The sequence below is a fragment of the Solanum lycopersicum genome, chromosome 2, assembly GCF_036512215.1.
Source record: "Solanum lycopersicum chromosome 2, SLM_r2.1".
NCBI lineage: Eukaryota > Viridiplantae > Streptophyta > Magnoliopsida > Solanales > Solanaceae > Solanum > Solanum lycopersicum.
Window position 1 is genome coordinate 52,883,370 of NC_090801.1, and position 12,803 is coordinate 52,896,172.

Consider the following 12,803-nt stretch of genomic DNA (forward strand, 5'->3'; position numbering starts at 1 on the left):
TAAAATAAAATAGATAAACATTGAAAACTATAAACTAACTTAAAATATATTAACAAAGTAGATTATAAATAATATTTTTTAGTTATATATATATATAGAGAGAGAGAGAGAGAGAAAATATTATTATAAATAATATTTTTTAGCTATAAATAAAATAAATTATATATATGTATATATACAAAATCTTACAAATCCAAATTTGAAATAAAATATATAAAATTGAAAATCAATATCTAACTAAAAATATATCATCAAAGTAGATTACATGTAAATAATATTTTTTATCTATAAATAATATATATAAATATATATATATATATATACACACACATATATATGTGTTGGTTTGGTTGAGTTCGATTTGATTCTTCTTTTTCTAATACAAAACCAAACCAAGAGTGGTCGTTTTTTTTCAATCATCAAACCAATCAAACCAAACCACAAATCGATTTTCTTTTGGTTTGATTTGATTTATCAGTTCGGTTTGACTTAATGAATCGGTTTGTACACTCCTACTGTTGTCGATGGATCAAAGTGCTATATCACGTGTATAAGAACCAATAATTATAGTATTGGGCTATTTCAAAATGGTGAAATACCGTGCGGGCATTAAATGACAGTTCTTAGGTATGGAAGACGTCAGAAAACAGATATTGCTCTCTTTTAATAACTCGAAGAATTTTAAAGATGTATATGTGATCCATGTTTGAACATCTCAGAGTACATGATATATATCAAGTTATGTTTCTGAGTCTAAGTTTATGTCGCTTGGTTAAAAAAGAACTGTAGGAAGACTTAAACCCTGAAAGTGATTTGCTGATGTTAAATTCAAAAGATCTAAAGTTACTTGCAATACAGCTCGTCGAGCGAGCCATAACAAGATGACATGTTCAAATCATCATGCGCCAAAAAATCATATTTTATTTGTTTGTGACAAAATAATTTGTTATTTTATTTTATCTTTTAGACTCATATTTTGTTTTGATTGTAACAATAATTAATTGTTTTTCGAGAATATATATTAAGTAATTTATTAAGTAATTATGGTATCAAATTGAATTACATAATGTAATTTACAAGGAATATTTAATTGGGCAAAGGACAGAAATCATATACTTTTATGGCAAAGTTATCATTTGTTCGTTATAAGTTTATAATTACAAAAATCCCTCAAACTGATACAATAATATAAGTGCTGATACATTAATCTAATGCGCGAGACATATAAATCGTTAAGTAAGATACATTACATTTTATACATGATACACAAATATGTTGTACAATTTATACATGATACACTAATTTGATGCGCAAGATACATTAATTTGATGCGTTGATACACTAATCTGATGCGTGAAAATGAGGAATTTTGAAAATATATAAAACTAATAGGGAATAATGATAACAAGAGAACTTAAAGGTGAGATTTTTGTTATTTATCCGTTGGTACAAAATTTGGCATCTCCCTCAAAGTCTCTACCTATTTTTTCTACTCCTATACACATTCGATTGCCCAGGGCCTGTGTCACCTATTCCTACAAATCATAATTCACATTTTAAGCCTATAGAAAGTGTTATTGAGTAAGATATGCTCCAAACACTCAAAAAGAGGAGACATGTTAGTTCTTTTTGCACTTTTTTTTTCTTTCTCCACTTAAACCAAATGTATCTAAGATGTCAAAAAACTGTGAATATTTAGGACAATGCTTACAAGTTACAATATATAAATAAGAAAAGATTATCTTTACAAGTTACCAAAATATTCCATTACACTCAATGCAAAAACCTCTAATATATGTTTCTCTAATTGCCAAAATAATTATTTTATTTTCCTCGATTGCCTTAACCCAATACTTTAAATTTATTTCTGTCATTGCCATTCAAACATTTTAATAGCTACTTCACAAAAATTACTAGAGTACACATACTTAGTTATCATATTCTCAATATTTTCATACATTTTCAAAAAAAATACAAAATTTTCTGCAAATTCATTTCAGTTATCACATTCTTCCCAGTTTGATTATGAAGATTTAAACTGAACAGAAAATAGGTCTAAAAGATTGCAAGATCCTCTAACAATAACAAATCAAAGTTCAAAGAAGACAAAAGCTAAAAAGGAGTACATGCATCATCTAAAGCAAAACTTGGTGATTTTCTTTATTTTTAAGGGATAATGCACAAGTACCTCATCAATCTATGTCCGAAATCACAAAGACACACTTATACTATACTAAATTCCTATTACCCCTAAATTTATTTTCTACCCCTTTTCGTCCTACTTGACACTATCTTGTGGATCCAGCATATGTTGACATTTTTTTCGAACTAGTGTCACGTAGGCCTAAAAGGGTAGAAATTATTTAAAGATAAGTTAAGAGGGTAATAGTACCTTAATATAGTATAAATATATCTCTGAGATTGAAGTTTCAACCATAGATTGATGAGCTACTTATGTATTCATCCCTATTTTTAAAAAAGAATTTGCCTACTGAAAGCTGTGACATTGGTTGAATGTAGAGAAAAGTCGTTTGAAATTAAAATTGGGAAAAAAGTGATAATTGAAATGAATATGGGGAGAAGTTGGAGGAGTACATTTTGAAGTGGAAAACGTGATTTGGGGGCTCTTGAACAATTATATATTTTGGTGTTTGATTTTGTTGGAAAATTAGGAATTTTTGTATTTTTTATAGGGAAATATTGAGAATATGGTAGCTAAGTGTGTATAGTTAATGTGATCACAATTTTGTCTACACTACAATTTAATATTATCTAATATGATTTACACAAACTTTTGCACCACAGAATAAATAAACAATACTAATTAACAAGCTAACCAAAATAATACCAAATCATTTGTGTAAGATACCTAGTTACATAATGTTCATGTGTTGATTTAACAAGATCGTTCTAATATATATATTATTTAAACTATTAGATGCACTATGTAATAACCATTAATTTATTATCAATACTTTTCATGCTTTAATCAAAATATTTTATAAAATTCATTCTATATTTGTCGTTACTTTTTTTTTTTTTGTTATATGAACAATACCATCATATAAAGATTATACAACAATTAAACAAATAACACTACTACAGATGAACATACATATTAAGATTCAAAATCGATTTTTAGATACAATATTTTTCAATGTTAACGATATCGATCTACTTAAAAATTCAACAATTTTTTCAAAAATATTATTTTCAAACATCAAAACGGTTCTTTTTATATAGGACTATATTTTTGTTGTTACAATGATTGTAACTACATAATTTTTTTTTATAAAATAATCTAAAAATTTGGAACTCATTGAAAAAATTGATACATACCAATTACATTTCATCTTTCGTTATGCTGAATTAAAACGAGGAGATAAATAAGTTGTTTTTGGTTACATTCTTTTAAGATTACGGGAGATAAACATTAACTAGTGGTTATGATATTTGTGCAAGATAAATAACAAAAATGGAGAAATTTAAGAAATTAAATCTAATTAAATAACTAAATTATGATTTACCAATTTTCCTTTTCCTTTTTTTAAATTTTATTCCGTTTTGTAAAATTTTCATTGCTATGTTGGTGAAAGATTAAATTAATATTGTAGAGGAGTAATTTGGGTGCTTAAATTGTATAGTGGAGAAATTTAAGAAATTAAATCTAATTAAAAAAACAAAATTGTGATTTATCAATTTTTCTTTTCCTTTTTATAAATCTGTTTTGCAAAAGTTTTATTGCTATATTGGTGAAAAATTAAATTAATATTGTATAGGAGTATTTTGGGTGCTTAAATTATAATGCTTAGGTACAAAATATTTAACTATACAATTTAGGCACCAAAATTGCTCCTATATAATAGTGGTCTAACATTTCACCAACATAGAAGTAGAATTTTTATAAAACTGAAAAAAGAAAAGAAAAAAAAGATAGAGAGAAAATTGATAAATATAAAATAAAATTACTTAATTTTCTCTCTTCTTTTATCTTATCTTTTACAGTCATTTCATTATTAGTTAATGTAACCTCAAAAAACGTATTGTAATTAAAAAAAAAACAAGCTTTCTATCTTTAGTTAAATTTGTTTTAGTGCTTGAAAGTAATAAATTGCTGATTTCAATTCAGCACGATGAAAGATGAGATGTAAACAACTATATATATGGAAGTTTCATTATCAATATCAAATTTTTTGTAGATTAATTTTATAAAATCTTGTACAGTTTTAGACATTGAAACGACGAATATATAGTTCGATTTTTAAAAAAATATCTTTTGAACGTTTGTAAATACTATCTAAAAGACTTTTGTTGAATTGTAATGTGAATCGTATGTTGTATAATTATTTTGAATCTAATTCATATGTTGATTAGAAAAAAAAATTAATTAGCATCAAAAGTAATATATTTAGCATTATCTTATAAATCGAGTCGAGAGAGTATTATATACACAATGTATCCTCTGTCTTGTAAAAGTAAATACTCTGAACTACTTTTTGTGATATTTTTTAAATGCATCTTTCTGGAAAAGTACTAGCTCTCTTCAATCCAACTTACAAGAATTAGATTACAATATTTTGTATATTGTTTTTATATAAAGTAATTATCTGTTATTGCAACATTGAAACAACAAGTCGTTGTAGTATAGTGGTAAGTATTCCCGCCTGTCACGCGGGTGACCCGGGTTCGATCCCCGGCAGCGGCGTGTCCCTTTTTTTTTATTCATCCAATCCCGCTTTCTTTGTTTATATTCAATGTATTCGAGCTATATCTAGTTTACAAAATATGTATTACATATTAAGTAACCTTTTCTTTCAAATGTGCTACTTGCACCGTGCATTGTCTCGCTATCCGACTAATGTAATTTCTTGTACTTTAATTCTATTGTTTCTTATAGTTTAATTATCATTTTATCTTGTTAACATTATTATTCAATATATTTTTATTTCCCACACATATTTTATGAGCGTCCACGAAAATAACTCTATATCTCTGAAATAGAGATATAATCTGTGTACACTATACACTTTCCGACCCCATTTGAATTCATAAACGTGCTATCATCTCCAATATCTGACATTTACAATGACGAATCATGGGAGTCCTCTCTCTTGTCAGGGACCTCCACTAGGATTTGTGTTTTTGTTATCTATTTTTCCATATATACGTGTGTTTCTTGTCTATTTTTTTTTTTTAGTCAAAGCCATAAAATTCTCAGAAATCTAACCTAAATTTACCTTTGCCAATTGGCATTTACTCCTTGTTCTCTGTTTTAAATTACAAATAAATAAATATAGCCCTGAATTTTTATGGACCACCTAGAGTCAAGCCCTTAACTTTTCTTCACAAGCCCACTTTTAGTAGCCCGGTCCAAGTGTACTACAAAAACAACGATTTATTCAATGCATATATAAACTTTTACCTTCGAACTTGGTTATTTGACCCCATAAATAATAGCATGGGAAAATTTCGTCTTGTTAATTGTTACATACATGATATACTTGTTTCGAAATAATGTAGTATTATTTTTCGAGCAAATATATGAGAAACTTTGTTGGAACACTATTTTTTTCCCCTTAAATAAATATATGTTTTGTTATTTATTTATTTTTAGTGTATACGTGTTCTTTTTGTGTACAATCTGTAGTCAAAGGCCGCCAATTATTGTCAGAATTCTACCCAAATTTGCCTTGGCAGCTAGTTAATGTTGGTCCTTAAAAATATAAAATACAAACTAGCCGTGAATGTTTATGGACCACTTAAAATATAAAAAATAATTAATTGAGACCAAGACCCGATTCTTTACTTTATAGTATTCTGTTAATTTCTAGGAGAATAAATATACAAATATTATAAAATGAAATTTACGAGTATTTGATAAGCTTAATAGTCCATTAATTAAGTGAGCCAACTTAGAACCCTAATATTGGGAAGCTCTTGTTACTCTTTTGGATGTGGATCGGATAAATAATATCTCTCGTGTGATATTTCTCTGTCTCAATTTACGTATAGCATGGTTAGAGTTTTGATAGTTAAGCTTCTGAATTTTAGTGATGATTTCATTGAGTCTTTGGATTTTTGTTCAAATAGTATTTATAGTAAAAAGTATTATAAATTACAATAATTAACAATTCAAAATACTTAAAACTTGTAAAGAAATTTCAGCCAAAAAAAGACAACTCTGGTTGAAAATTTTAACGTATCACATAAATTAGGACGGAAAGAATAACAAATTACAAACCGCATAAAAGATGTAAATCACATTAAGCATGTCAAACGAGCTCGACTGAAAAGGTATTTTCTGGTGAAATCGATCTCTGATCTCCCTTATGAATACCACATGTTTCACTAACAAACAGTAAAACACCCTTATAGACACGGGTAGATTTAGAGGCAGCCGAGAGCGTTCACCTCAATATAAGGTAATTATTCTTTTATGCATATATATATATATAGAGAGAGAATTTAAATTTCCTAACCACAACGTTAGAGATTGACCTAGGTATTCAGGAGTTGAAAATTTATATTAATGTTCTAAGTTCCCTTCTTAAAAATACTATATTTTTATTTTTCGTACCCTATAGTAAAAATCTTGTATTCGCCACTATTGTTCGAGTTTATAAATGTGTACGCCTCTAACTAAAAGTTCACACTTTAAATTATTGTGTCAGCCGTTTGAATTTATTTATTCTTCTTATTTCTACCTTAAAACTTGATCCTCACTCCTGGTTTGGTTAATGATGTTTGATTTGATTGGAGACATAACAAATCCCAAATTGATACTCATAGCTATATGATTAAGTGAACTTGGATAGTGTAATTACAAGTCCTAATATCACCATTATAAGTAATCATACTCAAATTCACTGGATTGTACATTTCCAATGCAAGCTGTCCATGATTAATAACAATTAATACAAAGATTTGCTTTTGTTGTTGCTTCATAATCTCATTTTGATTACTCCTAGGAAGATATGTATATAACCTTATAATTAGGACTAAGGAGGAAGTTTCATGGGTCATAATATAAGAAAACAAATATGTCTTAATAATAGAAGATGGGTACCATGTCTGTCACGAGAACATCACGTGCCAACATGTCCTCTTTTACACAGTACAACAATGTCTTTTTATATAATATTATATATCTAAACACCTTCAAAGTTATTAAACATATGAGTGTTATTTAATTTTCATTGTCTCCTCTTTCTCTAGGTTCTTTTTCTTCAGCCATCTTATGTCAATGTGTTATGCTCCGTACTTTAAAATTATTACTACCAAATTGACCCCACAAACACACACAAAAAAGGACCCATTACCCACCCAAATCGCTCAAACGTCAGGTTAAATTATACGTATATATATTGATAATGTAAAAATCGTAAATTTTGATAGTGGTGGCTGTTGAGGGAAAAAGTTATTGAGAAGCGTGCGCGATAGACATAAAATATTAAAGGGTACGTAAAACGATTGTCGTGTTCTCGCTAAACATGTTGTTAAATTAAGTTAAACTTTGTTGAATTTAATAGTAATTTAGGGACTATCTTGTCTACTGTTTGTCTCGTAATCTCAGTTTATCTTAATATTGGATTCTTAATTAATGATTGACCATATAGTACAAGCTAAATTTGAATAATTTTTGACTCGTGACATATTGTTAGCTAACTAATAATAGATGGAGGGGAAAATTAAGCCATAATAGAGGGGGGACTTGTCAGGTTAATATGAATTTAAGCCTAAGATTCTATGTGTGTAATAATACAAAGTTAACGTACATTTATTTGTGCATTTAAAATGAGCAAAAATAAATTGAAACTTCAAGGAAATATCCTACTAAGCTTCTAGAAAAAAGAAATTAAATTCCAGCAATTATTAAATTATATATAACTCAAAGCTTTTCCAAGAAAATAGTACTGATATATATGACTATATTATTGAAAGCCTGCTTACATGGCCGACCAAGTCATCACTTATCCCGGTGGATGATGTCCACAGAAAAGACTCCTACCAATATCTTAATTTTTTAGACGAGATAGCCGCTCACTTTAACATGGTATCAAAACAAGCAGAGGTTGTGAGATCGAATCCTACTATCATTCATATCAAATGAATTTTTATATGTTTGGCTCATGAAAAAGGAATCAAATTTGAGGGAGTTTTGAGAATATAATTAAAAAGTGATTGTCTCTCTAACAGCTTAAGCTTTTAGATGAGATGATCACACTCGAACAAGTTGACAAGGTGGATGAAAATCATAAAAGGAAAAATTATCTATGAACATTGAAACGGAATTCCATATCGGATTAGTACAAGATTTCTATACGCGTTATAAGACTTTTGAGATATAAGTTAAGCTGAATATCTCTATCTACCAAAAAGTTAACTATGTTGTCATTCAATTTTTTTTCCCACTAATTTGTGTTAAACTTTACCAAATAGAAACACTTGTTACTTATACATGGAGAGATGATCAAAAAATTTAACTTTCTAAATTTTAAACAAAGTTATTGAGTTTGATCGAATCTAACCTAGCAAAAATTACTTCAAACACTTTAGTCACTAGTGATATGAAAAAAAATCATAAAAAAGAGTGACGTGGCAGGTGATTGAGAAGGTAGAGACTAGAGATGGGCAGAGGTTAGATTCCAAGTGTATTGGGGTGTGGGGGGGGGGGGGGTTTGGGGGGGGGACCTTGTTTCTTGGTAATGTCCTTTCTTTTTGTTAAATATTGCATGCTTTGGACCACACACACATTACTCATCCATCCTCTATTTAAGAAAATACCATCTCCTTTTCCCACTTCAAATCCAACTTCATCAATTCTTCTACTACTACTTTGCTCAGTCTCACACACACACAAAAAAACTTTCATCTTGATTTGAAAGAATTAAATTGGCAATAGAAATGAAGATGAACAATGTTGGTGGTTCAACTCATGATGAGAACTCAAAGAAGAAAATGTCAAGTAGAAGACTTGGAAAATTTCTTAAGGAACAAAGAGGGAGGCTTTACATAATGAGAAGATGTGTAGTCATGCTTCTTTGTTGGCATGATTGATCATCCCAAGTGTAAGTTATTGAGCCACAATGATGAAAAGTCTAGCAAAAGGCCCAGGCCCAGAGTCCAATTCAATCCAATATTAAACAGAATGACAAAGAGTGGGAGGGTAGAAGGTACGCAAAACTCACCACTACTCTCTCGAGAAGATAGAGAAGATGTTTCCTAAATACCCTTGGCTCAAGTGCGATAAATCCAAGTAAGAGACAATGAAGAAAATATAACAGATAACAAGGAAACACTGTAAGGTCTATCGGAAGCAAGACAAAGAGTTCTATCGATTCCAAATTCTATAGACCTTCAAGGGTGTTTAAACTTTATTTTTCCCAATTGTAAATAGAAAAGAGAAATATTTAATTACCTTAAATGTTATATTTAGTTCCAATATTTTCATATGGAGTTAATCATCTACGTACTACAATCGTTTTTCTTTGAATTGGTCTTACCACAACAAAATTCATGAGTGTTCATTCAATTTTGCTAAAGGGAAAATAGTTATTAATTGTCTTTTGCTTTCCCTTATCATCTTCTTTCGAATACATCAAAAATTAATTAATGAGAATAGTTTAATTATGGCTAAATACATTTTTAGAGACAATTAATACTTTTTATAAATGTCTCTAAAGACTATAGCGATATTGAATAAAATGACAATTAACTAATATTGATAAAAATTTTAATACTCTTTATTAATGTGTATATTTATTACCACTTAGAACTGTTTTTATTATTGTTAGATATGTCCGGGAGAGACAAATTCTCAATCTAAGAGTCAAACATGATAAGCTTACAATTAGAATTATATTATTATATTAGAATAATTCAAATGATATCTAGCCATACTCTTTTAAGCAAACACTATAAGAAAACTGTGAATTACATGGAGATTTTTCTGAGAATTAGTATGAAAATTCGCATTAAACTTATTTTCCTACAAATTTCTATACTAATTCCAAGAAAATCTCTATATAATTCACATTTTTCTGATAGCGTAAACACTAATGATTTATTGAGAAAGTTACTATGTAAAATATTACAAATAGAGGCATATATATGGATCTTTTGTTGATGGTTTTAAAAATGAAAAGAAGTATAAAGAAAAAGGGGAGATAATAAGTTGTAATATATTATTGAATATTAGTTAATGATGGATATTATTTTTGGTAGCTACAAATTATATTCTACACGGTATGGTTGGACTTGTGTGTGAAAAAAGGATAAGAATTATTGGAGGATGCATGTGCGTTTGTTCCCAAGTGAAATGACACCAAAATGTCCTGGCTAGCTACTATATATTTTTTGTCTTTCTTATTGGACTTCATATTTCCCTTAAAATCAATTATCAAACTATGCTTATGGCAAAATACCTTCATGCTTGTCTAAGTAAAAAAATATTATTATTGCCATTCCATCTAATTTTTTAACAAATAATATATAACATAGATTGCCTTAGGCTCCAACATATCTTATCTCATCTATTTAATTAGTTTCTTGGTTTCCCAAATATATTAAGTACTAGTTAAATATAACACCAATGTTGAGTGCTAATTAACTTTTATCCTATCAAGAGAATAGTCAGTAATTAGTGTTCTCGTTAAGGTGTGGGAGTGGCCTAACTTCATGCGAGGAAGGCGACGTTGAAATGTGAAGAAAAAATGTATAGATATTTTAACGAAGAGGTTGACTACAGTGGTTATAAGAAAAAATGTACGTAAGATCGAAAAGATCTGAGGGAGAGGAGATTAGATAGACATAGCACAATACATGCAACTTATCAAGAACATGCATGAGTTTAGATGAGAAGATATAAGATCCGATTCCTCTTCATTACAATTTCTCTCTATTTTCTCAAAGTACATATTTAGATGAGTGACACTTGTTGAATATAATTTTTAAATTCAAGATTAGATTAATTTAACAACCATCCTAACTATGATTAAAATATTAAATTGATAATATGCAATATCAATCTCCGCACATATTTTGATACTCATTAATTTCAATTTGTAAATTTTGGCATTCATAAAACAAATTCAAATTTTGTTGATATGTTCAAGAAATCTAATTATTAAATTGCATCAAATTTATATTACTACTATCACGGTACGTTTCCCCCTTTTTTTCTCTCTCTTTCATATGTTCTCCATCTTAGGTAAATTAAATTAAATGGAAGAGAATGAATATAAATACCATCACAGATAATTTCAACACTCGAGTTTACTTTTGATATGCAATTGAAAATTAGAACTATTATTTCACTCCCAAGTGTTACTTTCATCATATGTTATTTAATTTAATTTTCAGACTAATTTTAAAATCAATTTTCTAAAATTTTATGATCACAAAACGTTTTTCTTATTTATACGCATTTAAGGAATGATTTAGGAAGGGGAAGGGGTACGGACGTTTACCAATGAAATTTATATAAATTGAAATAAATGAGTATCAAAATATGTGAGAAGATTGCTATTGCATACTATAATTAAAATGGTTTCCAAATTTAATATTTTAATTATAGTTAAGATACTTGTTAATTTAATCTTGATCTCTAAAAATTATATTAGACAAATATCATTCGTTTTAATGTGTATCTGAGAAAATAAAGAGAAAATGTAATGGAGATGAGCCTATTTTTAATGTTTTTTTTAAACCTTATTTTAGCAATTATTTGGTGCTTTGTTTGTATAATGAAATATTTAATTTTAATGTATTTTTTTTACTTTTTTGGTTAGTAATTATTTGGTGTTTTGGTTGTACAAGAAATATTTCGTATTATAACAGTAAGGAGATTAATTTAAATAAATTTCATATAAAAGAAAACATCGAAAAAATTATAATATGTTTTTTGATTTAGTTTTTAGAAAAAAATATAATAATATACATGAATTGTGTTTTGATTGTATTTTTGTAAAAAAACTATCGTTTACATTATTTTATTTATTTTTCCATTTTAAAAGTTGATATCGGTTATGAAAAGTCCTGCCACTTATTTTAGCATTACTCATTATTTTCATTGTTGCCGTTACCATATTTTTTGTTGATTACTTTACATATTTTGCTTTTAAAGATTTTACTTAAGTCGAGAGTGCGTTAAAAATATTCTTTCCATCTTAGTAAAATAGATATAAATAAACATATACACCACACTCTTCGAATTTTACAGGAAATTAAACCAAGTGTTCCGTTGTTGTTATTCTTGAAGCAGTCTCCATATACCTAAAAATCAAGTTGTTGATTCTGTACTTAATTACTGAAAATTAACACAACTAAAAACAAGTCGATCCTGTGCTTAGTTTATTGCACATTATGGCAAATATAACTTTTAGCAGCAATGAGTATATTGTTAAAGTCTTCAATGACATTAGTTATTAGCCATTAAATTCAACGTCGCTTTGGAATATTTGTGGTCGCTAAAAATGCATAGTATTATTCTACAACAATTAAACTATTAACGTAAATTAATTACCAGTTAAAATTATTTTTGATATAGTAGTAGAGGAATAACACCATTCACACTGGTGTTAAAACTTATATTGGATATATATTAATGTCCCTATATATCCTTTTTAAATTGTTGTATAGTACTTGTTCTTTTGTCCAAACCTACTCAATTTAAGCTCTAGAGGTGAGTAAATCAAATTTAATTTGTTATCAATTTTCACTTTATACTATCATGTTGACTGAAATACATGCTTGAGAAAGATTAAATGCATACCAAAAGCATCTAGATTAATTTTTCTGTAGTA

At 28.1% G+C, this 12,803-nt stretch overlaps 1 protein-coding gene and 1 non-coding gene across 2 annotated transcripts; both read left to right on the forward strand.

Moving 5' to 3' along the window:
* The first annotated feature begins 4,633 nt into the window (after positions 1-4,633).
* TRNAD-GUC (transfer RNA aspartic acid (anticodon GUC)) lies at positions 4,634-4,705 on the forward strand. Its single transcript has one exon. It is a non-coding gene; the product is annotated as a tRNA-Asp (tRNA).
* Positions 4,706-8,759: 4,054 nt separating this feature from the next.
* On the forward strand, positions 8,760-9,444 carry LOC104645948 (small polypeptide DEVIL 4). The gene has a single exon (XM_010318838.4). The coding sequence runs from the start codon at positions 8,905-8,907 to the stop codon at positions 9,055-9,057; it is 153 nt and encodes a 50-aa protein (XP_010317140.1). The 5' UTR covers positions 8,760-8,904; the 3' UTR covers positions 9,058-9,444.
* The last annotated feature ends 3,359 nt before the right edge of the window (positions 9,445-12,803 follow it).

Coding starts and splice junctions, on each gene's coding strand:
- LOC104645948 (XM_010318838.4), top strand. CDS start 8,905: ATGAAGATGAACAATGTTGGTGGTTCAACTCATGATGAGAACTCAAAG.